Below are 24114 nucleotides of genomic sequence, written 5' to 3'. Positions count from 1 at the left end.
CTTTGGCGACTTTTCCTCTTCAGCCTTGCTCTTCACGTCCATCCATCCTCAACTTCATCATACTCTTCCTATGACATATGATCTCATCTGATCCAAACGGATATCAGCAGCTGATATGGTACAGCTAGAGCTTGGAGCGAATTAGGCGCCTGAAGCTTATTAAGCGCCCGACATGGTCGGTATGCTCATTGCTACCACGTAGCGTACTTTGAGCCACGAAAGTGAGTTTCTAGCTGACTCTTGAATCCTCATTGAGGCTGGTGATCTACAGCAACCTAGAATTGTGCCTCTGATGCATCATGTGCCAGATATCCTAACTGTTCTTATGCACGTCTCTGGCTGATACTCGACACCTTCAGGTATTGCCTTCTGTGGCGATGCTTCAACTTGATAAAAAGAAAGCTACGCCTGCTCTGTCTTAACATGAAAGATCTCGATAAACAGTGGTGGCTGTTTATCAGCGTTCGCTCCGTTGCTGGTGGTATGCATCAAGGTCACGCATCCAATTCCATCAGTAAGTGGTCCGTGATGTATGCCGTAAGGGCGCAAAATGCGTACTCATTGTCTCTCCCACTCAGGTAACTCCAAGGTCGCCGTTCTGCGACCCATGCCCCACCAGCGTCTTGCGCGCAAACCTACGCAACCTCGTTCGCTCCCGTTCTTCTACCATTCCTGGTTTCCGGCAATGTAGCTGGTTCCCGCTTGTCTGGAGCACACGCTTAACCCTGGATCCCCCGCAAATCCATCTCTCTTGCACGCTACAACAACCATGACGGGTGGAGCAGCAGTGGTCAGCTCTGAACAAACCACCTTCGCTCATCTCATCGATCCTCGCAGGAAATGGTACAATAATAAGCGGTATGTATGCGTTCGTGATCACCTATTTACGCCTGCATAACCGACACTGTTCTTGTCGCTTAGGCTGATTGTACTACATGCGTGGATCGTTCTCCTGTTGATCACGTCCTCAACCAACGGTTATGATGGGAGCATGATGAACGGACTGCAGTCCCTCGCCCAGTGGCGAGACGCATTCGACAACCCCTCAGGCGGGAAACTGGGCCTTCTCAACGCCATCCAGGTAAAGTCGTGTCTTGTCTTTGATTCTCGAAAATTTCCCCAGCTGATCCCACACACCTGTAGAACATTGGCGCACTCGCCGGATACCCATTCGCGCCATACGTCTCTGATGGCATTGGCCGCCGCAAGACTGTCTGGTTCGGTGCGACCATCATGCTGGTCGGCACTGCACTGCAAACCGCGTCGCAGTCCGTGAACATGTTTATCGGCGCGCGCTTCCTCATCGGCTTCGGGCTGACTTTCTCTGCGAACGCGGCACCTATGCTCGTCACCGAGATCGCGTACCCGGTGTATCGAGCACCGCTGACGTCGATGTACAATGGACTATGGTACTCTGGGTCTACCATGTGAGTTTGTGGCGTGGATCGTCTATATGCACATATCGGAAACAGACTGATTGGGGCGTAGCGCGGCTTGGACCACTTACGGTACCCTTCTCATTGGCTCGACCTGGGCATGGCGCCTGCCCTCCCTCTTACAAGGCCTCCCCTCGGTCCTCCAATTCATCCTTGTCCTATTCGCACCAGAGTCTCCCCGCTGGCTCGTGAACAAAGGCCGCGAAGCTGAGGCTCTCGGGATGCTCGCGTACTACCACGCAGACGGAAACGAACAAGACCCACTCGTGCAGTACGAGTTCGAGGAGATCAAAGCTGCCATCACGCTCGACCGCGAAGTTTCGAAGAACGTCGGATGGAAGACGCTTATAGCGACGCCGGGGAATCGCAGGCGCATGCGGATCATCCTTGCAATTGCGTTCTTTTTGCAGTGGTCTGGCAATGGGCTGGTCTCATACTATCTCAACAAGGTGTTCGACCAGATTGGGATTACCAGCTCCAGCACCCAGGTGGGCAGCCCGTTATTCATCTCTTCTTCGTCCCAATAACTGTTCACGCGGACTGAACATGGAACACAGCTCCTTATCAACGGTATCCTCCAAGTCTGGAACCTCATCTGGTCCGTCAGCGCTGCACTATATGTCGACCGTATCGGTCGCCGCCCCCTCTTCCTCGCATCGACGCTCGGGATGCTCTTGTTCTACACCGCGCAAGTGATCTGCTTCGCGCGATACGCGCAGACGGCCGCGCCAGCCGCGGGCCACGCCGTCATCGCGTTCATCTTCCTGTTTTATTCCGCATTTAACCTCGCGTACAGCTCGCTCATCGTGTCGTATACGGTCGAGATCCTGCCGTTCCAGCTGCGCGCGAAGGGGTTCAACGTGTTTCAATTCACGGTGTCGCTTGCGCTGGTGTTTAACCAGTATGTGAACCCGATTGCGTTGCAGGCGCTTGGGTGGAAGTACTATGTACGTGGGGGGTTTCAGCTCATCGCAGTTCTATTGATTGACTTGGTCCCTTACAGATCGTGTACGTCTGCTGGCTGGCTGTCGAACTCGTCTTTATCTACTTCTACCTCGTCGAGACCAAAAATCGGACGCTCGAGGAGACAGCAGCGCTTTTCGACGGCGAGGACAAGATAGAGAAGATCGCACATAAGGCTGCTCTTGGTGGTTCGGAAGGGGTGGAGCCTAGTGAGGTCCGCGAGGATGTCTCCCCCGTGGAGAAGAAGGCTTAGGACTCTTGTGTTTGATCGTGAGCCCTGACCTTGATCGCACATATGCAGCCTCCTTCATTTGGTAGCAAATATGTATGAGTCGTCATGTGTAAGCTAATCGCTCGACGTCATTGACTGCAGAGTGGAAAGGGATTGTCCGCCTGTGCATTGTGACATTCACTAGTAAACAACTTGAAAAGGCATCGTTGGATGGACTCCAGCCCGGAACCGTATAGCTTGAGTGTAGTTCGTGATCATGGTCTTTGAATCACCGGTATCCCGCCAGAATTCTCCTATACCGAGGCAAGAGGAAATCGGACAGTGTTGGTACATTTGGATGTCATAATGAAAATCCATACATGGAAGAAAGTGCACGTGACATGGTGGACAAGTGTGTGGGACTTTTTAGCGCCCGATGAGCGGCGCGGCGCGGCGCGTTCGCGAATGTCTTACCCAGCGCCTCACCTTGGGCTCACCTTCGCCTAGTACGCCGTACGTTCCATCTTCATGAACCCGTAGGTTATCTTAGTGGTACTCTTATGCTGAAGAACTTTCACCCCCCCCCCTAGCAGGTTCCGGATCGAATTATGGCCGCTTCTCTGGCCAAGTTGTCGCACGACGTGCTCGCTCTGATATTTGACGAATGCTCTTCTCCCGAACATGATCCTACTCTTCACCTATTCATGGAACACAGAAGTTGCGGACCACCCTCATGGATCTCGGTCACGCAAGTCTGTCAACAGTGGCGTATCACATCACTATCATTGCCGTCGCTCTGGGTTGAGTTCTCCTATTCCATGCTTACATGTGTTCGTTGCTCGTGGTGAGGAGAAACGATGCTCGCCCGTGCAGGAGGCACCACGTCTCTGCACGTTCACGCGGATCTTCATACAGTTCAGCCTGGGTCTCGAGCATACAACGAGTTGGTTAGGAACATGGGTCGTACGCGACGACTTTATCTCAGGGGGTCAGTGCCAGAGCTTACTCTGTTGACGGATGCCGTCCTCTCTGCACCCATTTTATCCATTATCAAGGTCGACCTTTCAGACGACACTCCGACGTCAACTCTCAGAACTGCCCCCTTTCGCTCCGAGGACTGCCCTCAGCTTAGAGAGTTCCATCTTTGTCCAGCTCTCATATGCCCCATCGACTTTCAGAGCATCACCGCTCCCTTCTCTAACCTCGCTTCCCTGACATTCTCCCAAATGATCCACGAAAACTCAGATGTACACGATATATTGAACTCATTGATGCACATGCGGGTGTTAGAAGACCTGACTTTATGGCTTGTGACGTTGCAGTACATGCCGCAATGGGCTGAAGCTGCTTTCCCTCAAGTTGACCTCCCCGGTCTTGTTCGACTGTCCTTCAAGGCCGATGTCGATCTATGCCTTGCGGTTCTCCCCCTCCTTATTTTTGATCGATCACAAGCAAAGCTCTCTGTCACGGTCTACTCGTACATCCGGATATTTGCGTTCACCATCGTACAAGGGGCCGTTAAGTCACAATGGATATGTCGTGAAATGAGAAGGAAAAAAGAGAGACGGGGATGACAAAAATGGTAGGAAAATAAATCATGACGAGATGGACAGAGGGGTTGAGCGGGCGAACAACGACAGATATGGAGAGAGAAGAGAACGAGATGTGTCTAAATCAAGAGTGCGAGTATATGGTGCGTCCGTCGCGTCTATGTGCATGGAAAAAAGGACGACGCGGGAATCATGATGCGATAGAGAGGAGATGTGAAGTCTAGATAAAACGAGAAACGAAATAAAAGGAAAGGAAAGGAAACAGCGCAAAAGAACGCTATGACGCCGGCGACACCGACGCGTTCCGACCTGGCGGCAGGCGCAGCTGCATACCGCTAGCAGAAGCAGGGCTGAGTACCCCTCTCGCGCCGGGCGACGTCGATCCGCTTCCGCCAGTCGGCGAGTCGCGCCCCGCCTCCTCGTACGACGGGAGCCCCTGCATGCTGCTCAGCGGCGGCACGCCCCCGATGAACCCGCGCGCGGCGACGTCGTAGTCAGGCACTTCGGTGAACGCCCGGTGCCACAGTGCGCTCTCGCTTGGCGCGTCGAGCGCAGGCGTCGGGGGCATCGTCCGCGGGGTACTCCACCCCGTCGCAGACCCGCCGACGGCGCTGCTGTGCCCCGGTGCGGGGAAGTACCCCGAGCCGTGGATGGTTGCGGAGGGGGACTGGACGGCGGCCGGGCTATGCACGCCCGAGTGGATGTGCGATATCGAGTGCGAGTGTGAGTGTGAGTGCGCGTGGCTGGGATACGAGGGGTGGTGGGGCTGCTGCGAGGACGAGACGCGGTGCTCCGTCGAGGTGGGGGCGAGCGAGGCGAGGTTCCCATACGAGTTTGAGCGCGAAGTGCCGTATCCCCCGGCGCCGCGCCATGCGGATGCTGCTAAACTCGTGTTGAGGGGCTTGAGCGTGGCGGTGAACACGCCTGCCATGTTGCGCGACGCGTTGCTCGCGTTGTGCACGTATGTCTCGGGCGCTGCTGGCATAGTCGCTGGCAATGCTGAAGACGAAATACTCGACATGGTGAGATGGCGCTCAGGGCTGGGCGCGCGACTCGGCCGTCGCGAAGGTCGCCTTGACGCTCCTCGGCTTAGCGAGGGGCTAGTGGGGTCGGAATTAGAGTGCGGGGGTGATGGGTACGAGCTCGCCTGCAGAGCCTGGGAGATCGTGACCGTTGGCCGTGGCGGCTCATCACCTGATAGCGACAGAAGTAGCTCAGAGTTGACCCAGTCGAGTGGTGTACTCCCACCGCTCTGGGGCTGATGTGGCAGGTGTGATGTGGCAGGATGAACGCTGAGCGGAGAGGACGCGCCAGAGGGCGTCCATGGACCGGTGTTGAGCCGGTGTGCGTCCTGTTCTCCAATGTTGGTCGGGCTCATGTGGCTCGCCACCCATGGGTTCGTCACTCGCACCGTAGCTGCGTCTGGAAGATACATGTTTGCGATGCGATCGCGGACGTGTGCGGGGTAACTCGGCAGCTCGGACTCCGGCGACTCTTCGGAGTTTGTGTCAGGACCTTCGAGGAGCAAGCGGCGCGTCGCGGCAGTGTTCAAGGCCACCTCGTCGAAAAGGCGATAGTCTATGATGTGGACTGGTAGTGAACACCGCAGCTCGGATGTGTGACCGTCGAGATTGCTGATGAGAATCGACCAACGGATGCGGTGGCTAACATGGATGGGATCGAGAGCGTGGCTGGGAGTGGCGGAATGTGGGATAGTGATGGAAATCGGAGTCACGACATTTTCTTCGTTCATCTCCAGGTCCTCCGAGGAGTTTGACGGCTGCGAAGTAGGTGCTGTGCTGGACGATGGCTGTGGACCTGATTGGGAGGATGATGAGGAAGACGCAACTCCTTCGTTCGATGAGCCCGACCCTGAGGTCGGCACGATGCGAAGAGCAAGGTCTCCATATAAGTTGCCAGAAATCGAGCCCGTACTCCGTGATCGGTGTTCGGCGCCGAGAGTGGGGTTAGGTGGTATCGAGCTCGCGGTGGTCGTCAGCGCAACATACGACCCTGCGAGGACGGGGACGCGAACGCCCGGGTACTGCTCAATCACGGGAACAGCTTTGTGGTTCAAGATATCATGTTTGGCGTTGACGACGCTCCGGGTGTGCTCCACGGGGCCGACGCGACCGGGCAGGGTGATCTTGGTCGTCTCGTTCAAGACAGTCGAGACTGACAAGACCTTTGCACCCTTGGCAAGCGGCGAGAACTTGGCAATAGCGGTGATTTTGTCGCCGATGGCCCACGCCTTGTGGGGGATCATGAGGGAGTACATGAGCTTCTCTGGCCAGGTGTTCTCGATCTCGAGCGTCTGCTGGTACTCGAGTGCCTCTGGTGCGAAGGAGCGCATGATGTAGAGCGGGAGGATGGCCTGCATGTTGTGGGCGAACCCGGGCCGGACGGCGACAGCACGAAGCTTGTAATTGATGGACGCGCCACCAAAGGCAGTTGCGATGCTCGAAGGGAGAGATCCGCCGATCTGGAGCTGAAAGGGGAAGACATGTCGGCCCGCCTTCAGCGTGTGGCTATGCCTTTTCTCCCCCTCGAGGAACGACCAGTCGTGGTTGCACACGACGTAGGTGGCTCCTGACGAAGAGCTGCATAGTCGTCACCAAGTCAGTAGGGATGTTAGAGCAGAGACGACGATGTATAGGACATACGTGTCGGAAGCAGAGGTAGGCAGTCTCGCCTTGCCACGGAACTGAAGCGTTATCTCCTTGATAGACGTCGACTCGGTGAGGTACAAGGCGATGTGACCAGACAAGAGTGCTGGCTCGACGTCAACACCGGTGCCCTTGAGGGTGAGCCAATCGGAGTTGACGGCGATCTCGATGTTCGAGTGTGGCTTGTCTTTGGAGTCATGTTCATGTTGAGCGTGGTGGGGGGACGTGCCCATGTGGATGTTGTGGAGGGCGGCAGAGAGGGCAGAGGCATGGGAGGCATGGTCTTCTTCTGGGGGAGGGCTTATATGTTCTCGAGAAGGCGAAGAGGGTCTAGTACTGAGGAAGAAGGCCATCAGAGTAGCAGAGAAGTGGCAAACGAGTCAGCGGCGCTGAATTGCAGGGCCTAAGAGGGAATGGAAGGATGTTTCGCCAACTGGGGCGTGGAAACGGAAGGGGGAGCGCGCAGTTGAGAGGAAGAGGGTGGTGAGTGCTCCAACGCCGGGTGGCTTGGATCTTGAGCCCGGCAAGCTGTGCCCAGGAATAGATCTCAAAGAACGAGAAGGAGCTCGAGCGGGACAATAATACAACACGTCCATTTTCTTTTTATCTCCCTGACCGCTGTGTCCTCCTCCTCTCTTCTCCGTGGTTCGGCTGTAGACCGGGTGCCAGGGGTCTCCATCGAGTTTCACTCAGCCAATCTTCCGGTGCCTTTGCGGTTTCCTCCGGTCCGAGCACCGCCCGTCCGCCGCCGGTCTCATGCCGCCACGCCCTTGGAGCATGCTCGTCAGATTTTTTGGCAATGCTCATTCCACGACGACGCAACGACCTCTTTTCCTTGCCTGCGTCGTCGTTCGAGACTGTTTTGACCGCACCACGCATGGCGCATATTGCACAATTCGCGACTGAAATTGGATGCTCTTTCAGCCGACCGGGTTTCCATGCATCTGTCACCGACTGGAAATTCTCGGGGCAAATTTTGCCAGGGCTTGTCCATCCCTCGGCTACAGCCTTCATCTTATCCGCGCGATAACGCTAAGTTCATCTCGATTTCGGAACACATCGTCGCATTATTCCGCGCACTCATCACTCTCCTAGGGTAGTTTTGATTCATTCGCTGTCGCGATACAGCATCCAAACAACATATTGGATGGGCGCCGTGGCATGCCGCACGCACGCGCCCTTTTAATAGCACCATACAGCACATACAGCACGCAGATGTGAGTATCGAAGCCAAACAGACAGTTCAAATTATGCTTCCGCTCCATCTCTCGCGCCCCGCCATGTCGGTGCAGACGCGTCTTCTCGACTTCTGATTTCCCTGCATCACGCACGGTAAGCTTAGTGCATGTCAAATCATGGCATGAAAGCATGCTCGTGGGGGCCCCCCAGGTACTCTGCTTCGCGCCTGCGCACCCCCTTGACAAAGCCTTCGGGTTTCATTTCAATTTTGCCTCGACGCACATGCGCTAACACCTTGTGTGTGTTGCTCTTATCTCCTGACACGCAAACGCGCTCGGTTCCGTACCTTGCTATGCCGAGGCCGCCGATCACAAGATGTCAGTGTCAACCTGTCAAATCTGCGTGGCCGACCGCCCATGTCAGATTAGGTGGAACTGTAGCCCTGAAGCGGACCGGTCGCCGCCGGTTCGCGATATCTTGCCGTCGGTCGTAGAACCGTGCCTACGTGGTTCGTGTCCGCGCACCTCGTTACTGGGAAAATAAGAACACTCACATAGAATTGACTGGACGCCTCTGGACGCGTCTCACGGAGACTGCATATATAAATGCATTCAATCCATCTTTGATGTTTGTTTCGATGGGATCCTTGTATGCCTCGTTGTGACAACCGCTCCGAATGTACCGCGCCAGTCTCTTCTATGTCACCCAGTTCGTCGTCCAGTCAGGCTGACAGCCATTTCAATTCTCCGCCATGCAACGCGTGGACTGTTCAGCGCGCGTTTCGCCTTCGAACGTGCGATCGTCTCAATAATCTTCCGCGCTGGAGGTGAGCATGTTCTGCATATTTGTTGATACGCACACTGCGGACAGGCACTATCATTCGACGCAATCTGGAAGATGGATACATGTTTCGAACAAAGTCTCTATCAGATAGATACGCCCTTTTGTCGAGCTCCGAAATGAGCTTGGACAGCTTCTGCGGATGCATGGATCAGCGCGAGAACGTATTAGGCTGTAGGCTTGCTGTGCGATAGCGAATATTTGACGTAAAAGGCGACGTTGATTATTGACATATCTGTCGCTCCCGGGATAAAGGAATGGCAAATGAGCGCGAGATAAGATGGCCCCCGATCGATCGATCACTTCGACTTTGATCTCGCGCTGCTATCGTCGTTGCTTGTTCACCGCGGAATAACTTTGCCGTTCAACAGGGTCGCCGGTGTTGAGCTCAGACCCGGCGGAAAAATTTCAAGTTCGACGATGTGCAGCCCCTGATGACGTCTGGTAGCATTAATATTGTGATCTGGTTGCTCTTGGGCGCTTCGGAACGCACCAGCAGCGTTTTCAAACCGCGGGTGAACAGACCCATGCAGGATTCCATCACCAACCGCCTGCAATTTCTGGATCAGTGCGACCGCTGGCCATAAAAAGCCAACATAACGCGCCTTTACACGGAGCGGCTTGCACGGATGCGGAAGGCCGTCGCCTGTGCACCGGAGGCGACAAACAAGTGTTAACGAGTCGAAGGCTTCAAGTCCGTTTCCTTCCGAGTTCCGAGGGCGCGGCGCAGCGCTGTGTGTTCCTGTTTCCTGCTCCGAGCCATTCAATTACGAAGACGAAAATAGTGCGTCCTTGACAAATGTCGGAGTCATGTTTAAGATCAGGGACCAAAAGTTCAACGCGACCCTCTCCCACCGAGTCCGACCCGACTCCGAGTCAGGGCGCGGATCGGTGCTCGCCGGTGGCGGTGCTATCGCCCGAGGTCAAAGACGGACCGACGCGCCCGTGCCGCTCCGTTCCGTTCCACCGACGCGCTCTGGGCTCTCGAAAATTTGTGTGCTCATCCTGAACCAGCGAACAAAGCGATCCGAGTATCCAGGCACGGCGCGTCAACGTTGTCTCGCCGACTCTGGGATGGCGTCACTTCGCCACAGCTCGCCTCAATTGTCTCCAACGCTGACTCTGCTGAATGCTTTTATCAAGGTTTTTCGAGGGTATGTACGTCAGTAGTGACCATGGGAAGGTCTCGACGCGAGGTGTCAGTGGGTCTTGTCGACTAATCTCTCATGTCGGCAAAACTTGCGTGCACTTCCATTCCAGGTGGTGATCTGCATAACGAGTGCCTGTTGGAGGTAAGCAACCGCCTCCTCGACGAGGGCGCCGGCGGCTCCCCGCTTATGTTATCGATCGAGAACATGCTTAACTATCAGGAACCGGTGTGGCGTAGGCGCAGCGCAGCGGACGAGGTACGATTCTCCATTACGACCTTCTAACCGGTATATATGTTCACAGCCTTTCGTTCGTCTTTTCTTATCGAGATTTGCGCGATTGCTCCGCTTGGCTGAAGCATTCGACTTTCAGGGATCGCCGAGCAAGAGTGGTTTTGATCTTGCCGACATCGCAATGCAGACCTGTAAACCGGTGGCTGGCATCCTTCTCATGGAACTCACGCTACAGCAGGCCGCTCGCTTGCCCATTCAAAGAGTAGGTTTCTCACTTTGACAACACAACTCACCGCATTCATACGGGATAAACATGGGCCAACGGTGCATACACAATCCGCGTCGTTCGGGCTCGGGCTCGGGAAAGTGCTATAAATATCATGCGCTTTAACGTCGTCACTCGAAACTGACGTTGTTATCCGCATCTGACCATGTCTTGCCAGCGAGACGGACCGACGCCTCCCATGGACCGACGCCATGGCGGCATAAACCCCGTGCGTACGCCGTTAGCCGTTGTATTCTTTACTTATCTTGGATTTATCTCGCGAACACGGTATTCGCGACTGCTCTAGAACAGACAAAATTGTCGCTCGACGCATGAAGACGCCGATGACGATCCTCGCGACTAGCTAGACCATTCCAGCCTCAACGGGTTTCTCAGGTGGGTGTCTGAGACTGGGCTACTCCTGTCGACTTCTAGATGGATACCTTGATAAGTTTTATTTTTGATTTGCAGCTTCTCTTCCTCAGGGTATCATACGTCATGATTGCTACTGGGCCGAGTCTCACGAGAACATTCAGGGTCATATGAAGATCAACGTTAAGGTTGAGTTGTTCTGGGAGCCGAGCTTCGTGCACGACCTTCATCGCGAAGTTGACGAATATGCTCGATCCCAGCCACATACCATGTGCTCGTCTCATACCGTTTGTACAGGATGAATGCCCAGCGTGAGTCGAGAACTCTAATCGATAACAAGCTCTTACCATGCAACGCAGCAATCCCACACTTCTATGTGGCACGTAACATCTAGTCGAGGAAGCCCAGGCGACAATGCCTTGTCCGGTCAATGGTCACCGGTCACCGGTCAGACCGAAAGACAATGGACATTTACACTTCGCGTTCAGGCCTGTTGAACAGCGGACTATCGCCCTCGAGCAGGTGAAAGCTCATCCGATAGCTAGGCACTCGTCCACCCGCTCGCTTTCGCCGCTACGGCCGAACCTCTTCGACTTTCAGGTCCACGAGACGCCCCAGACGCACCGGGCACCCTCCGAAGACCGTACATCGCCGTATTACAAAGCCACCCATGCCTCGCAGGCCACATGAAGGCGTGTCCCAGGTCCTCCCCCCCTCGCTAGGCTTCTCCGCGCTTCTACAGCATGCCCCACGGCCACGGGACGCGGGACACGATCGGTCACCAGGCCTCCCCTCGCGCTCTTCATGAAACCACAGCTTCTTCATCGATCATCTCCCGGCCAATGAACAGCGTCCCCTCCCCCGCGCTTAGTCAGACTCTGGGGTGCATAAAGTTATGCCAGCGACGCAGAGAACGGATTGGCAGGCGATCTCCAACCTTCTGAACTGCTGTAGCTGGTATATGACGTATGTGGTGCGCTGCTACAGCGGCGACTTGCACTGGGCGCGGCGTGAGTGTGTGCCAATGGGCCCAAAGGCTAACCTTGTAATATAACCTTGGGAGGAAACTCGGAAGCCTGAATTGTGGAGGCTCTCGGAACGTGCGCTGATGCTGCGATGCATGATGATCGTCCCTGGCCCTCAAACTGCTCCAGATGTCCTCTTGGCGAGGAGCCGCGCTCAGATCAGCGGTGTCCGCGTTGCTCATGCGCAGTTATGAACATCGCCTTCATCGCCGAGAATTCGTACAGCATTGGCCACCGCGGACGTGCTGAGATACGACGACAGATGAGAGAGAACTCGAGCCGTACATATGCAAACAGTGGCATATGCGTGGACATAAAATAAGCACAGAGAAGCAGATACACGACAAGCCCACGAGAAACGCGACACAGCGAAACCAATCCGATAAGTCCGAACGATCCCACGCGAAGACCACAAACCTTGCTCTCACTCCACAACCGCAGCAGACATCCTGACATCCTTGCTTCCTGACTTCTGGAGTTTCACGGTATGGTATATGGATCTGCATTGTGGCGCACCAAGCTTCCTCTTCAGGCCTTATACAGCGTGTCGATAAACGTCGCCGCGAGCTCCGTGACCATGCTGGGGCCAACAGCACTCGACTGACCAAGACCTGTCCGCAGCAAAATGCAAAGTCAGCATCCATAAATAAGACAGAGAGATCAAGAAGAGAAGCGCAGTTTAAAACAGGGTGAAATTGAAAGAAGAAGGCTGCAAAGTGAGCCGTGCCAGCCGCCGCGGGCAGCAGGCGGGACCCGAGCGTGGCGAGCGTTAAAAAAAGCTCGTCTTCTCAGCATCGCTGCGCCCCACGCTTCGGTCGGATTGTTGAATTGTCCAATGTCCATAAACGCTCGGGCCTTTCTGAGGTCTGAGAGACGCGGCGGAGCCTGAACACAAATGCGATACGCCGCGCGATAACAGGGGAACGTCACGAAAAAAGAGAGTTTCAAGAGCATGACACTTGAAGCAAAATGGAAAAAAAGGTTCCAACGGGAGCAAAAAGAGAGAAAGAAGGAAAAAAGAGAGGTCCGAAAAAAACGAGAAACGCAGAGCACATCCACACGCACCGTACAGCGCAACCATCGTCCCCTTGCCCGAAGGCGCCGCCCGCGCGTCCTCGATAGCGTCTCTCAGGTCCGCGACGAACGTGTCCACGAGCGGGACCGTGAGTTTCTGGTAAACGGTTCAGTCGGGTCAGCCGTTCGTTTCGTCGAAGGCGGCGCAATGAATAGGGCGGAGAGATCCAGCAGCAGGGACGAGACGAGACGAGACGAGACGAGATAGCGGGCGAAGCCCACGCAGCGGGAGCGGTATCGGTAGCATCAGCGCAATTCAGTCCGCAATTAGCATCCATCCGACCCATCCGACCATTCCGTTCCCAAAACAGAGCGAGGCGAGCGATCGACCGAGAAAAAAAGGGAAAGAAAAGAAAAAAGAGACGCACCGTACAAGCGATATGCACCGCCGGCGGCCCGCTCAGCGCATTAAGATGCCACCCGCGCTTCGCCATCGCGTCGCCCACCTCGAGAATATTCACAGCCGGATCGCTGGACGTGAACGCGACGACGGACGCGGGCGGGTTGCCGAGGACGTCCAGCTCGGGTATCGAGTCCGCGATCGTGTTGGCGATCGCGCGCGCGGCGCCGACGATCTCGCGGCACGAGCTCAGGTAGCCGCTGGAGAGATGAGATAGGCAGGATGTTAGCTTGCTGCTCGTCAAAAGGCCGAGGGGTGGGCGGGGTAAGACGAGGCAACGGAGACTTTGGGCGGGCGTAAAATCATAGCAGGGGATTTGCAATCGAAATGGACTGGGAAAAGTCAAAAGCGCGAGTGTATGGGGTGAAACACAAATTCAGAAGGGAACTATGGTCTGCATGCAATCGGACCAGGCCATTGTAAGCGGTCGCAAGGGCCCAGATCGAGGCCTTGAGCGGTAAGGATATGAGTGAGGGGGGGAGTGAAAGAATGAACACAATTCCCGAAATGTAGGTACAGCAACCAACAAAAGACAAAAGAATGTCGACAAAATAAGAAACCACGCACTCGGATCCCATGTACTGCATCGCGGCCCATGTTCCAGCGATCAGCGCACCAGGCCTATTCAGCATCGCAAATTTAGTACGAGGGTACGTTGGACCAGGACCCCGACACGCCAGAGCCTAGAGACGGAGCTTACCGCGAGCCAGACAAACTTGGGCTGCCGTAGACACCACCTATGTTCGGTTCAGTTCGAGGGTTCACGACAGTCGCTTCGGGTAAGAGGGTAGGGTAGGGAGCGGGAGCCGGGGAAATGGAAGGGACGGATGAATGAAGTATGGAGCGGCGCTCACCAGTCCAGTTGGGCGTGATGTAATATTGGTGTCGCCGCAGTGCAGCGTCGCGGTACATGATGACAGAGGAGCCCTGTTGTTTTATTCAGCGCGTAAGCCATGAAAGACAATCAGACGTCAGCAGCTGGAGCATGGAAGAACTCGCTGCACCCGCCTTTGGCGCAAATCCATACTATTGTGCGTTGAGTCCACGCCATGCATTATCTATCATTAGCACCGAACGTCAGAGCATACGCATCGAAACAGACGCACCTTGTGCGTATCACAGCTAATACTTGTCACGCCCTTCACTCTAAAGTCGAACGGCTCGAGCTTATACTTCTTGCCGCCGTCTTCGCCCTCGGAGAGGCCGGCACGCTCGAGGAAAGGCATGATAAAGCTGCCGAGACAGCAGTCGACGTGCAGCCCGATGTTGTGCGAGGACGCAAGCTTGCCAAGCGCGACGACGTCGTCTTGGTTCCCGTCGGGGAAGTTGACGGCTGAACCGACGAGCTGGAGCATGGCGTCATTAGCTTGGGATTGGGAAACGACCAGTTGAGGCTTACAAGAATCGTGTTTGGATTTCTGGGCAGGGGAGATGAGTGCCAGCAAGCATACAGGACGAATGAAGCTTACATCGCTCGTCGTACACGCTTGATGTTGACTTTGCGCGTTCTAGGGTCCACAGGGAGAGTGTGAACCTTGATACCCATGTACGCAGCACCCTTGTCGAACGCAGCATGCGCCGTAGCCGGGATAATCCTGACAAACCACAGTCGTCAGTGCTCCCTCTCCACGTCCACATACGAGACACAACTTACATCTCAGGCTCCGTGATCCCCTTTGTTGCCCTCGCCCAGTCGCGGTACGTCTTGACAGCCATGACGATGGACTCGGTCCCACCGGACGTCATCGTGCCCGCGCCGTCGGGGTTGTTGTACATCCGCAGACACATGGCGACGATCTCGGCCTCCATCTTGCGCACGGCGGGGAAGACGTCGGGGTGGAGCGGATTCGAGACGGCGTACCGCTCGAAGGCGGCGACGAGCACGCGGGACAGGTCGTCGCCTCCGTCTGCGACATTCTCGTGTTAGCCAAGGATGAGTGGAGGCGAGATGGGGCACGCACGGTACACTGCGCCGGAGAGCTTGCCGTGCCTCCAGTCCGACATGGCCTGGTCCTTGTCCATCTTGATCATCTCCTCCATGATCCACTCGGGCGACTTGCCCTCAGCAGGAAGGGATAGATGGCGGACGACGTCGGCACCCTGGGGGACGAGCTTAGCTTCTATGTCGAGCTTGGCGCGGTTCATCTCGGTCTGGACTTTCTTCTTCATAGAGGGCATCTGGAGGACTAGGAGGAGTACGCGCTGTATGCCATCTTATGCTTAGGAGAATCCATTAGGGGTGAGGGGGACGCGTTACGGACCTCGCAGACCCATCTCCAGAACTCGCCAAACGTTGAGGTAATACCACGCGCCCTAAGGTGACGGAGAGCGCGCAAGCTCTGCTTGAGGACAAAGTAGACAAGGAGGACGGTCTTGGCATTCTCGTATGGCGAGGACGCAGTGACGAGTTTCTTGGCAGCTGCTGTTGACGAGCTCAAACGGGAGCTGACGGAGGACATGATGGGAGAAGGGACGGAGGTGCTTAGGCGCTAGTGGCTGGACGGGGAGAGGACAGAAGGATATGAGGAGAGCAACTGAGTTTATACAATCACGATGACGCACGGCAACTTAGCCGGACCCTCACCGTGGCCCGACGCTGCCTCACACAACCGCAGCGCCATCCACAGTCCACGTGTTAAACGAGCTCAACCAACGCTGCGGGCCACAGGGAACAACCAGTGCAGGCCCATTTCCGCTTGACGTGCCTGATCTTGCCTCGGTCATTTCCAGGACATCGGTCTTCTACCCCGATCTCACTCCAACTCACCACCACAGTTTGACGAGAATGAACAACATGCGCATGGTACGCAAAACTCTCAAGCCACCTTTCGTCGACATTCGCGCTAATGTGCATCTCATTACCCCTTGCGTAGCTGAACGAGGACGAGGAGAACGATGATGGCGTCGAGGTCACCTGGGGTGAGCACACCACGAACCATGGTCGGCACAGCAGCCCATGTCTGACGTCGCCATTGTACATCAGAGGATCAGCAGCGGATCAACCAGTTCTCGAAAGTGAACAATCGTCTGCGCATGATCGAGGAAAAGGTCGAGGAGCTCAAGGTGCGCATACATGCACTACCTCTTCCGATAAACGTTCCAACCACACCATCCATCGCATAGCAAGAAAAAGAGGCACTAGACGACCTCTCGACCGAGCTCGAGCTCACAGACGAGGATCAGATTGTCCTGTACGCCTCCCCACCCCCCGTCTCTTTCGCTTGCACATTCACATCACCACGTCCCACATCTTTCCCAGGTACAAAATCGGCGAAGCCTTCCTACATCTTCGCCAGCCGAAAGCTCTCAAGCGACTCGAGCAAGACCAAGATTCTCTCAACAAGGAGTTTGAGAAGCTGTCTTCGTCAGCGGAGGCATGTGAGAAGGAGATGAAGGAGCTCAAGGTCGTTTTGTACGCCAAGTTCGGCCGGTCGATCAATCTTGATGAATAAAATCACAAGTCCTCTTTCCAATCTATGCGTTTATTCTTGATGGATATTAAGGGCGCCCATTCTGCCTTGTGTGCCTTGAGTTGCAACATTCCTGGACTTCCGCGTTTCGCTCACCACACGTCTCAGGCTCTGAGCAGGTGAGTATACATCAACTTGATTGCTTAATTCTACATCGCGGTTACATGTTGCTAACAGAAGAAATTTAGGCCTTCAGCGCCTCCAGAATCTTCTGGCCGACTTCTTTCGCTGAAGCAGGGTTCTGCCCCGTAATCAGCTTCCCGCCATTGTCAACGACCACATAGTTCTGCTTCTACGTTAGCTGCCAACTCTACTTCAACTAGAGCGCTCTCGCACCTCAAACGGCTTGGTAGCCAATGTGTACTTGCTCCCGAGCTCCCTGAGCTTGTCTTCCAGCAGGAACGGCACGTCCTAAAGAAGGCCCGTGTAAGTGACGACACCTTTGAGAGCCTGAAGGTCTAAGTATCCTACCTTGGTTTTACCGATCGCCTCTTCCTCTGCGTTCGAAAGACCGGTGACGTTCTTGCCCTTCAGAATGGAGTCGCCGTTCGGGAGCTTGGCCAAGACCATCGCGCTGTCATCATGCTACGGTAAGGATCTTCTCCAACTCTACCCACAAAATCCGCTTGGTGCTTACCCAGGCCCATGGCACACGGCAGAGACGATCTTGTTCGCGTTCCAGAACTGCGAACAAAACCCAGCCGCATGTCAGCCGTCGGTCCATCAGTCCTCTCCACACAGGCGCCAGTAACCACGCACGTCCATCAACAGCTTCGCGTTCGCCTCGTCCGCGGCGAGATCCATCATCGGCCCGTGCCCGCCGACGTAGAACACCGCGTCGTAGTCGGCCGCGCTGACCGTCGCGAGCACCCTGGCGGTCTCGAGCAGCCTCTTGGGCGCCGGGTCGCTCAGGAAGGGGATGTCGTCCGGGAATCCCTGTTATGCGCAATCACAATGGCGCTCAGCACAGTGCCTAGTGCTCCTAGTGCCCTGGACGAGCAAGAGGCGGGTCTCACCTGAACGCTGGCGGGGTCCACGGGCGGGTTGGGCCCCTTGGGCGCGGCGAAGTCGACCGAGATACCGGGGTCGGCGGCGAGCACGTAGTAGGGGTGCGCGGCTTCGGGGAGGTACCATCCCTGTTTCATTTCGTGTCTTATCAGCACACTGATGCATCGCGCAAGGGTCGGCTTACAGCTGGAGCACCAGTGAGCGTCTCGGTGGCGGAGGACAGGACGAACAGAACGCGTTTGGTCGTCGTCATTTCGATGCGAGTGTTTGATGTCGTGTTTGTTTGGGTGTACTTAGTGTGGGTGTGGGCTGAGAGGTGTGTAGCTGGCGAGCTGGAGTACTGCGTGTCCTAGATATCAGCTTTTATACTGCCTACTATTGCCACCGCCGACGGTCAGTGGCGGCCAGCGTAGAGCTTTCGAGCTTGCGCGTCTCATAGACTTTGGCTTGATAACACGATCGTCATTGTGCTGACGACCTTGATTGATCAGTCACTATCCTCATCGTTGAATGGGTCTGCGAAAGTCGGTCGCCTCGACTAGGGCCGACGCGTACTTGAATGCAGCAGCGCGTACGGAACCCCGCGTGTCTTTGTCATCGACTTTGTCATCAACTTCGGATTGCACCACCGAGGTTGCCTCTGCTAAAGTTCGAATACCCAATTGAGGCTTGTTGTTTCTTCGACGCCGACCCTCGCCGATGGTTTGACCCGCCTCGCAGTGTTGCATCGACTTACTCATCTTTTGCACTGAAGATTGTTGACTTCGAAAAGTGATTACGATCTGTAGGCTTGGATGACAATTAAGCACTGCCCCAATAATGAGGTTCGTAGATTTTTATGTGTAAGTAGGCGGTGTTCCTGGTGAGACTTTGTATGTTGTGAAAGAGGAACTAGCTTCCGTGATGATCTGTCTCGCAGAATTCAACGTATGCAGATGGATAACATTGTAGTAAACAGACGGCACTGATACAAATGCATAGACGAGACATTCCACTTCCGCATCTACAGTTAAACCTCGAAACACGAAACATAACCTGCGTCGACCTCAACCCTTCTATCCAACAAAGAAAAGAGAGCTCAGGAAAGAGACGCCCCCAAACCCGCTTACAAACCCGCACCTCAATCATCAAAATCCACACCATCCACCAAGCTCTCGTCCGGCTGCTTACACTCCTCCCCAAAGAACCTCAGCAGCCCCTCAAACACCCGCGTCCTCTGCTCCCACCGCTCTGCCCCTGGCGCCTTCACCTCGTCACCCAACGCGCCTGCGCCTGCGCCTGCGCCCGCGGCACCTCCCTCTATTTGCTTCCCACTTGCATTTCCGCTCCCACCTGCGCTTGCGCTCCCACTTGCAGCGCCTGCACGGCCGGCGTCGCGGCCTCTGAGACTCTCGTTGCGCATGCTCGCCTCGAGCGGGTCGACGCCCAGCGCGAGCACGTCGTGAACACCGCCGTTGCCGCCCTTGCGCACAGCTGCGACGGCACCCGCACCCGCACCCGCGCCAGCGCCAAAGCGAGACGATGAGCGGGACGGCCGGCCGGACGCAGGCAGCGCGGGGGACGAGCGCTCCGTGAGCATGTCGTAGTCGTACTCTTCCGAGTCGTCTTCGTCCTCGCCGTCCTCGTCGAGGGTAGACGTCCACTCCTGCTCGTGGTCCTCCCCCTCCTCCCCCTCCTCCTCTTCTCCATCTCCGTATCCGGGGGACGTGTGAGCGTGTGCGCTGCGTTGATGAGCGTGTCCTGCGGCAGGGCCGACGCGCATGTCGACGTCGACGTCTTCCCCGCCTGTCCGGGGAGCGGCGGTGGACGACGACCCTGTATCTGCCTCCGGCGAAGGTGGCGATGACGAGGGGGACGACAAGAGGTGCGCGAGCAGCGAGCGGAACACAGCCGTCTCCTCGGGGCTCGCGTGGTCCACGACGGCGGAGACCTCCGTCTGGAGAAAGCGCAGCGCCTTGACGCCCCGCTCTCCTTCGCACATCTCTCGGAACCTACACCATCGCTCATGTCAAGATCTGGACACGCAGAATGGGAAAGGAGAGACACGCACTGCTGCCTCCTGATCTCGTACGTCGCCTGCCGGACCACCTCCCCCGGCGCAGCCCTGCTCAGTCGCATCCGCCAGAAATCATCGAGCCGCATCTCCTTCGACCGCGGTCTCCTCGCCCTCGCCCGCACCCGCGCCCTCCCTCCCCGACTCCGGCTCCCTCGATCGTCGCCATCAGCCTCCCCCGCACCCGGGTCTTCGCGCTCCCCATCCGCGTCCCCACCGGCGGGCGACGCACGCTCCGAGCGCGGCGGCGACACGTTCTCATCCGGCGAGCCGCCGTCCTCCGTGGGCACATCGCCGTCCACATCCATCTCGCTCTCCATATCCGCGTCCCTATCCCTGTCCCTGTCCCTGTCCCTGTCCATCTCCACAGCGAGCCCCTCCCCTGCGTTTCCGCCGTGCATAAACACCGTATTCGTGCCCTCGTCATACACCACCTGATGCGCGTACCGCGGCAACGGCGCCTCAATCGTCCTTCCCTCCCCGTCCCCTCCACCTTCCGCCCCCTCCGCACCTCGGAACCCACCCGGCACCTCCGGCAAAATCTGCGTCCACACGCCAGGCCTCGTCGGGCTCGCATACGTATACACCCAGTTCGGCGCGTCCGCGCGCAGGACCGTGAGCGGGCTCGTCTGCTGCGCGCGCGTGAGCCCGCAGAAGACGTAGATCTCTTTGAGCGCGGGGTCGATCACCGCGCGCTGCGTGAAGCATGCGTCTGGGCCGGGTCCTACTCCGCCTCCGCCTCCTGCTCCCCGTGCTCCGCCGCTTCCTCCTCCTCCAGCGCCACTGCTGCTGTCGCCGCCGGAAGCTCGATCGCGCACGCGTCCTCGCGCGTGTGCGTGTGCATGTGCGTGTGCGTGTGTATGCGCCCCAGCCCCGCTCTCGCTGTACCCACCACCGCGGTGTCCGCTGGCCCCAGACGACGACGACGACGACGCGGGGCGGGGATGCGACGGCGAGTCGTCGGGCGCGGAGAAGTTGGAGAAGAGCTCGTACGCGGTGTCGCTGTGCAGATCGTACGCGTACATGTCCGCGAGGTACTTGTCGTCGCGCTGCCCCGCGAAGACGAACAGTGTGCCCGCGATCGGGTCGAGCACCATCGAGTGTCCGAAGCGCGGGGGGATCGTTGTTCCGCCCGAGGAGGCGTTGGTGGGTCTGCGTGGTGGTGTGTGTTAGTGGGGGCTGGTGTGAGAGATAGAGGGGGAGGGAGGGAGGGAGGACGCACTGGAGGAGCTTCCATTTGCTCGTGCGGACGTTGTAGCTGTACAGACCCGAGTACTTGGGCGACTCCCAGTCGCCGTCGACGACGCGTCCGCCGGAGACGTAGAGAATCTGCGTGTTGCTGTCCATCACCATCTGGTGGTCGAAGATCAGCGGCGGGCCGCCCGAGCTCTATCTCCACATGTGAGCAAGAACAGTCGTGAAAATGCATAGTGAGGAACGCACCGCCGTGTCGAACGAGAGCAGCTCCCACTTGCCCTGGTCGATCCCTCTCGTCCTGTACCTATAAAACTCGGAGCAAAACGCCGTTCTCCGCCCTTCCCCAGCACCGCCCTCGCGCGGCGCGTTCTCCTCCGCCCTCGTCGACGACGCCGCATCGTCCTCGCCGGCCCCTCCCCCTCCCCCGCTCCCCTGCAACACATCCCCATCGCCCAGTCGCCCAAGCAAATAAATGCTCCCCGTCCTACTATCAAACACCATCTTATGACAGCTCCTCGCGACCGGCCCGTTCTTCTCCATCGCCGTGCTCCCGCTCAGAATCCGCCACCGGTCCCGCCTCACATCATACACCCAGAAATCATCGAGACTCTTCGCGCCGTCCCACCCGCCAAACAGGTACACGAGCCCGTTCTCGGAGTCGAGACACATGGCGTGCCCGCCGCGCCGGCACGGGACGTCGCCGTCCGCGTCCGTGCCGCGGATGCGCGTCCAGCGCGCGTGCGGCTGGCACGCCTGCAGGTACGCGGCGAACAGGCCCGAGTCGGAGGCTTGCCGGACGAGCGCCTCGGCGTGCGGCCAGTCGCCGCGCAGGACGAGGGCGGCGTGCAGGGCGGTGACGAGCGGGTGTTCGAAGTAGAGCGTTGAGCGCGCGAGGATGGAGTGGAAGGGCGTGAGGAGGCGGCGTTGGCGGAGGTGCTTGAGGATGCGTCGGAGGACGACTTCTTCGCGGTGCTGGGTCGAACGCGGTTAGGTCGTTCGTCGACGTGTTCTGAATACCAGGTTGGATGTGAAGTGGATACGTACCTGGTGGTAGCGCGACTCGACCCTCTTGATGTAGCCCGATTCTGCGGTTCCGGCGAGTGCGACGTGCCATATCGAGATGTGAAAGCTTTGGCCGTGTGCACTGCACCAGACTCAATGCTCAGCGGCGTAGACGTTGCAGAGCAAAGGAGAGGACGCACGTGAGGGGCACAATCTTGAGATACTGGGTCGGGAAGCAGACGTCGTCGCGCGTGTGGTAGGCGAGCGGGAACGTCTCCGGTGTGGAGTCGTCTTTGAGGGTGGAGTGGAGGACTTGCATCATGTGGTCGGGGGTGAGGCCGACGAAAATCTTGAACTCTTTCATGTTACATGGGTGCTCTGATCGTCGATAGTTGCATCGTGTCAGCGAGTGTTGGACACGGGGACAAAAGCAAGAAAACGCACTGGTGTGGAACTAGATCGCACCGAGAAACGAGTTAAACTTGTCCTTGTTCCAAGAGAACACGAAGTAAATCACCTTTCCGAATGTGATACTCTCTACAACGACACAGACGCGCGGTCAGCGCCATGCGCAACCCAATCACACGAAACAAACAGACTCAACTGACAACGCTGAGGGTCTTCAGCTTGAGCAAGATCCACTGCTTAGCGTTGGGGGCCTGATGTGCGCCGCTCCAGCGACTGGAACGATCAAGCGGGGCATCAATGATGATGTTCTCGGCGAGGTACTGGCCGCTGTGTTCGGACGAGCTCGCGATGGAGTACGGGAGAACGTCGAGCGAGCTGGAGGCCATCTTTGCCGCTCCTGGTATCTGAGTGCTGAAGGTGGTATGGGGTATGAGAAGATGGGCGAGTGGTGAGATCAAGAGGTGTAGGACCGTGGCACGTGGCTGTGCTGCTGGCGCTTGTGGTCCTACTGCCATGTAAGTTGACTGGTGCTATGTTTTCTGACTCTCCTAGGCACTTTACAGCATTTATGCACTGATTTTGTTATCCTGTGACTCTGAGTCTGACACCACCGACTGCGCCCACACGTCGACCCCACGTCACCCAATGGCGACGCTCACATACATAACAATGCCTGTCACTTAGAGGGTCGCACAAATGCACCCCGCTCTGCACATCCCCGAGCTCATCGCCCTCATATTCTCTCACCTCGATACGCGCGACGCCACCGACAAACAGACCCTCCTCCACCTCGCACGCGTCTCGCACGCCTTCACAGAGCCCGCGCTCGACGCCCTATACGCGCACATCGACTGCTTCGTCACCTTCCTCACATGCCTACCCGACGATCTGTGGTGTTTGAGAATTGTGCTGACACAGCGACGGGGCAGCACTTCCGCCGCGAAATGACCGCGCGCGACTGGACGCTCCTCGCTCGCAAAACCACGCGCGTGCGCTCGCTCGTCGTGCGCAAACACCTCTCCCCGCCGTACCCCGTCCTCGCACCCGCCTTCTGCACACACCTCCTCGCCTCCTCCCTCTCCCTCCTCTCCCTCCACCCCTCCTCCTCCTCCCCCGCCCACACCCTCTTCCCCCACCTCCACACCCTCAAAATACACTACTTCACCCACACCCCGCTCATCGCACACCTCCTCCTCACCCCCTCCCTCCGCACCCTCCACATCAAAGGCACCGACATCTCCCGCCTCCTACACGACATCCCAGACCTATCCACGCGGTGCCCGCACATCGAGCGCTTCCGCTGCCCGCTCGCATGGGCAGACGCACGGCGCGCGCAGCTCGCGCTTGACGAGGCGGGGTGCGCTGTCTCGCGCACCGTGCGCGGGTGGCGGTGTCTGCAAGGCGTGGAGTGCGGTCCGCTGGGCGGGGACGTGATTAAGCATCTCGTGGCGCGTGGAGGCGGGAGGATCGCGTATCTCGTGGTGCCGGTGGAGGCGCGGGATAGGTGGCTGGACCGCAGATTTGGGATTAGGGCGGTAAGCGAGCTTGGATTGCGCGTTGATTCGTGCGAGACGGGGATGAGGGCGCTTGGGGCGCTGTTTGCGGAGTCCGGG

The 24114-nt window shown here is 57.2% G+C and overlaps 7 protein-coding genes across 7 annotated transcripts; 3 read left to right on the top strand and 4 right to left on the bottom strand.

Moving 5' to 3' along the window:
* The first annotated feature begins 93 nt into the window (after positions 1–93).
* CONPUDRAFT_122025 (hexose transporter) lies at positions 94–2828 on the top strand. The gene is made up of 8 exons (XM_007769019.1): positions 94–221; positions 309–514; positions 579–858; positions 922–1081; positions 1144–1427; positions 1489–1924; positions 1994–2383; positions 2440–2828. The coding sequence occupies exons 3-8, from the start codon at positions 770–772 to the stop codon at positions 2650–2652; spliced, it is 1572 nt and encodes a 523-aa protein (XP_007767209.1). The 5' UTR covers positions 94–221; positions 309–514; positions 579–769; the 3' UTR covers positions 2653–2828.
* A 1293-nt stretch (positions 2829–4121) lies between these two features.
* Positions 4122–7171, bottom strand: CONPUDRAFT_81390 (uncharacterized protein). The gene is made up of 2 exons (XM_007768384.1): positions 6824–7171; positions 4122–6760 (listed from the first exon to the last, which is right to left on the bottom strand). Exons 1-2 carry the CDS (start codon positions 7057–7059, stop codon positions 4438–4440), a joined length of 2559 nt encoding a protein of 852 aa, XP_007766574.1. The 5' UTR covers positions 7060–7171; the 3' UTR covers positions 4122–4437.
* A 2484-nt stretch (positions 7172–9655) lies between these two features.
* Positions 9656–11554, top strand: CONPUDRAFT_72000 (uncharacterized protein; the record flags this gene model as incomplete). The annotated part of the gene is made up of 9 exons (XM_007768288.1): positions 9656–9839; positions 9989–10003; positions 10106–10251; positions 10367–10489; positions 10671–10721; positions 10861–10888; positions 10964–11135; positions 11162–11175; positions 11259–11554. 9 exons carry the CDS (start codon positions 9656–9658, stop codon positions 11552–11554), a joined length of 1029 nt encoding a protein of 342 aa, XP_007766478.1.
* A 647-nt stretch (positions 11555–12201) lies between these two features.
* Positions 12202–15859, bottom strand: CONPUDRAFT_81389 (PLP-dependent transferase). The gene is made up of 13 exons (XM_007768383.1): positions 15625–15859; positions 15325–15565; positions 15018–15270; positions 14833–14958; positions 14763–14781; positions 14470–14709; positions 14372–14389; positions 14218–14290; positions 14064–14100; positions 13931–13984; positions 13332–13563; positions 12955–13060; positions 12202–12500 (listed from the first exon to the last, which is right to left on the bottom strand). Exons 1-13 carry the CDS (start codon positions 15820–15822, stop codon positions 12418–12420), a joined length of 1680 nt encoding a protein of 559 aa, XP_007766573.1. The 5' UTR covers positions 15823–15859; the 3' UTR covers positions 12202–12417.
* A 129-nt stretch (positions 15860–15988) lies between these two features.
* On the top strand, positions 15989–16855 carry CONPUDRAFT_122016 (Prefoldin subunit 4). Its single transcript, XM_007769018.1, has 5 exons — positions 15989–16166; positions 16237–16282; positions 16347–16426; positions 16487–16554; positions 16623–16855. The coding sequence occupies exons 1-5, from the start codon at positions 16149–16151 to the stop codon at positions 16813–16815; spliced, it is 405 nt and encodes a 134-aa protein (XP_007767208.1). The 5' UTR covers positions 15989–16148; the 3' UTR covers positions 16816–16855.
* A 97-nt stretch (positions 16856–16952) lies between these two features.
* On the bottom strand, positions 16953–18162 carry CONPUDRAFT_143342 (ThiJ PfpI domain-containing protein). The gene is made up of 7 exons (XM_007769017.1): positions 18026–18162; positions 17850–17969; positions 17593–17769; positions 17471–17517; positions 17305–17407; positions 17170–17244; positions 16953–17119 (listed from the first exon to the last, which is right to left on the bottom strand). The coding sequence occupies exons 1-7, from the start codon at positions 18092–18094 to the stop codon at positions 17018–17020; spliced, it is 693 nt and encodes a 230-aa protein (XP_007767207.1). The 5' UTR covers positions 18095–18162; the 3' UTR covers positions 16953–17017.
* Positions 18163–18961: 799 nt separating this feature from the next.
* On the bottom strand, positions 18962–22457 carry CONPUDRAFT_89328 (uncharacterized protein; the record flags this gene model as incomplete). Its single annotated transcript, XM_007769016.1, has 6 exons — positions 18962–19832; positions 19892–21046; positions 21117–21283; positions 21338–22063; positions 22157–22235; positions 22294–22457. 6 exons carry the CDS (start codon positions 22455–22457, stop codon positions 18962–18964), a joined length of 3162 nt encoding a protein of 1053 aa, XP_007767206.1.
* Positions 22458–24114: the final 1657 nt, after the last annotated feature.

The sequence above is a fragment of the Coniophora puteana genome (assembly GCF_000271625.1).
Source record: "Coniophora puteana RWD-64-598 SS2 unplaced genomic scaffold CONPUscaffold_4, whole genome shotgun sequence".
In the NCBI taxonomy this organism is placed as follows: Eukaryota; Fungi; Basidiomycota; class Agaricomycetes; order Boletales; family Coniophoraceae; genus Coniophora; species Coniophora puteana.
The sequence above is the reverse complement of the archived record's forward strand: the minus strand, read 5'-3'. Positions and strand labels throughout refer to the sequence as shown.

Excerpts from the sequence above, each read along its gene's own strand:
- CONPUDRAFT_122025 (XM_007769019.1), top strand. The coding sequence starts at position 770 with ATGACGGGTGGAGCAGCAGTGGTCAGCTCTGAACAAACCACCTTCGCT. Across the intron at positions 859-921 it reads AAATGGTACAATAATAAGCG|GCTGATTGTACTACATGCGT; the intron begins GTATGTATGCGT and ends CTTGTCGCTTAG. Across the intron at positions 1,925-1,993 it reads TTACCAGCTCCAGCACCCAG|CTCCTTATCAACGGTATCCT; the intron begins GTGGGCAGCCCG and ends CATGGAACACAG.
- CONPUDRAFT_81390 (XM_007768384.1), bottom strand. The coding sequence starts at position 7,059 with ATGGGCACGTCCCCCCACCACGCTCAACATGAACATGACTCCAAAGAC. Across the intron at positions 6,761-6,823 it reads CCTACCTCTGCTTCCGACAC|CTCTTCGTCAGGAGCCACCT; the intron begins GTATGTCCTATA and ends ACGACTATGCAG.
- CONPUDRAFT_81389 (XM_007768383.1), bottom strand. The coding sequence starts at position 15,822 with ATGTCCTCCGTCAGCTCCCGTTTGAGCTCGTCAACAGCAGCTGCCAAG. Across the intron at positions 14,959-15,017 it reads GGGATCACGGAGCCTGAGAT|GATTATCCCGGCTACGGCGC; the intron begins GTAAGTTGTGTC and ends GTGGTTTGTCAG. Across the intron at positions 13,564-13,930 it reads ATGCAGTACATGGGATCCGA|CGGCTACCTGAGCTCGTGCC; the intron begins GTGCGTGGTTTC and ends TCATCTCTCCAG.
- CONPUDRAFT_122016 (XM_007769018.1), top strand. Across the intron at positions 16,283-16,346 it reads TGGCGTCGAGGTCACCTGGG|AGGATCAGCAGCGGATCAAC; the intron begins GTGAGCACACCA and ends ATTGTACATCAG. Across the intron at positions 16,555-16,622 it reads GACGAGGATCAGATTGTCCT|GTACAAAATCGGCGAAGCCT; the intron begins GTACGCCTCCCC and ends CATCTTTCCCAG.
- CONPUDRAFT_143342 (XM_007769017.1), bottom strand. The coding sequence starts at position 18,094 with ATGACGACGACCAAACGCGTTCTGTTCGTCCTGTCCTCCGCCACCGAG. Across the intron at positions 17,518-17,592 it reads ACGCGAAGCTGTTGATGGAC|TTCTGGAACGCGAACAAGAT; the intron begins GTGCGTGGTTAC and ends TTTTGTTCGCAG. Across the intron at positions 17,120-17,169 it reads TGGCTACCAAGCCGTTTGAG|AACTATGTGGTCGTTGACAA; the intron begins GTGCGAGAGCGC and ends ACGTAGAAGCAG.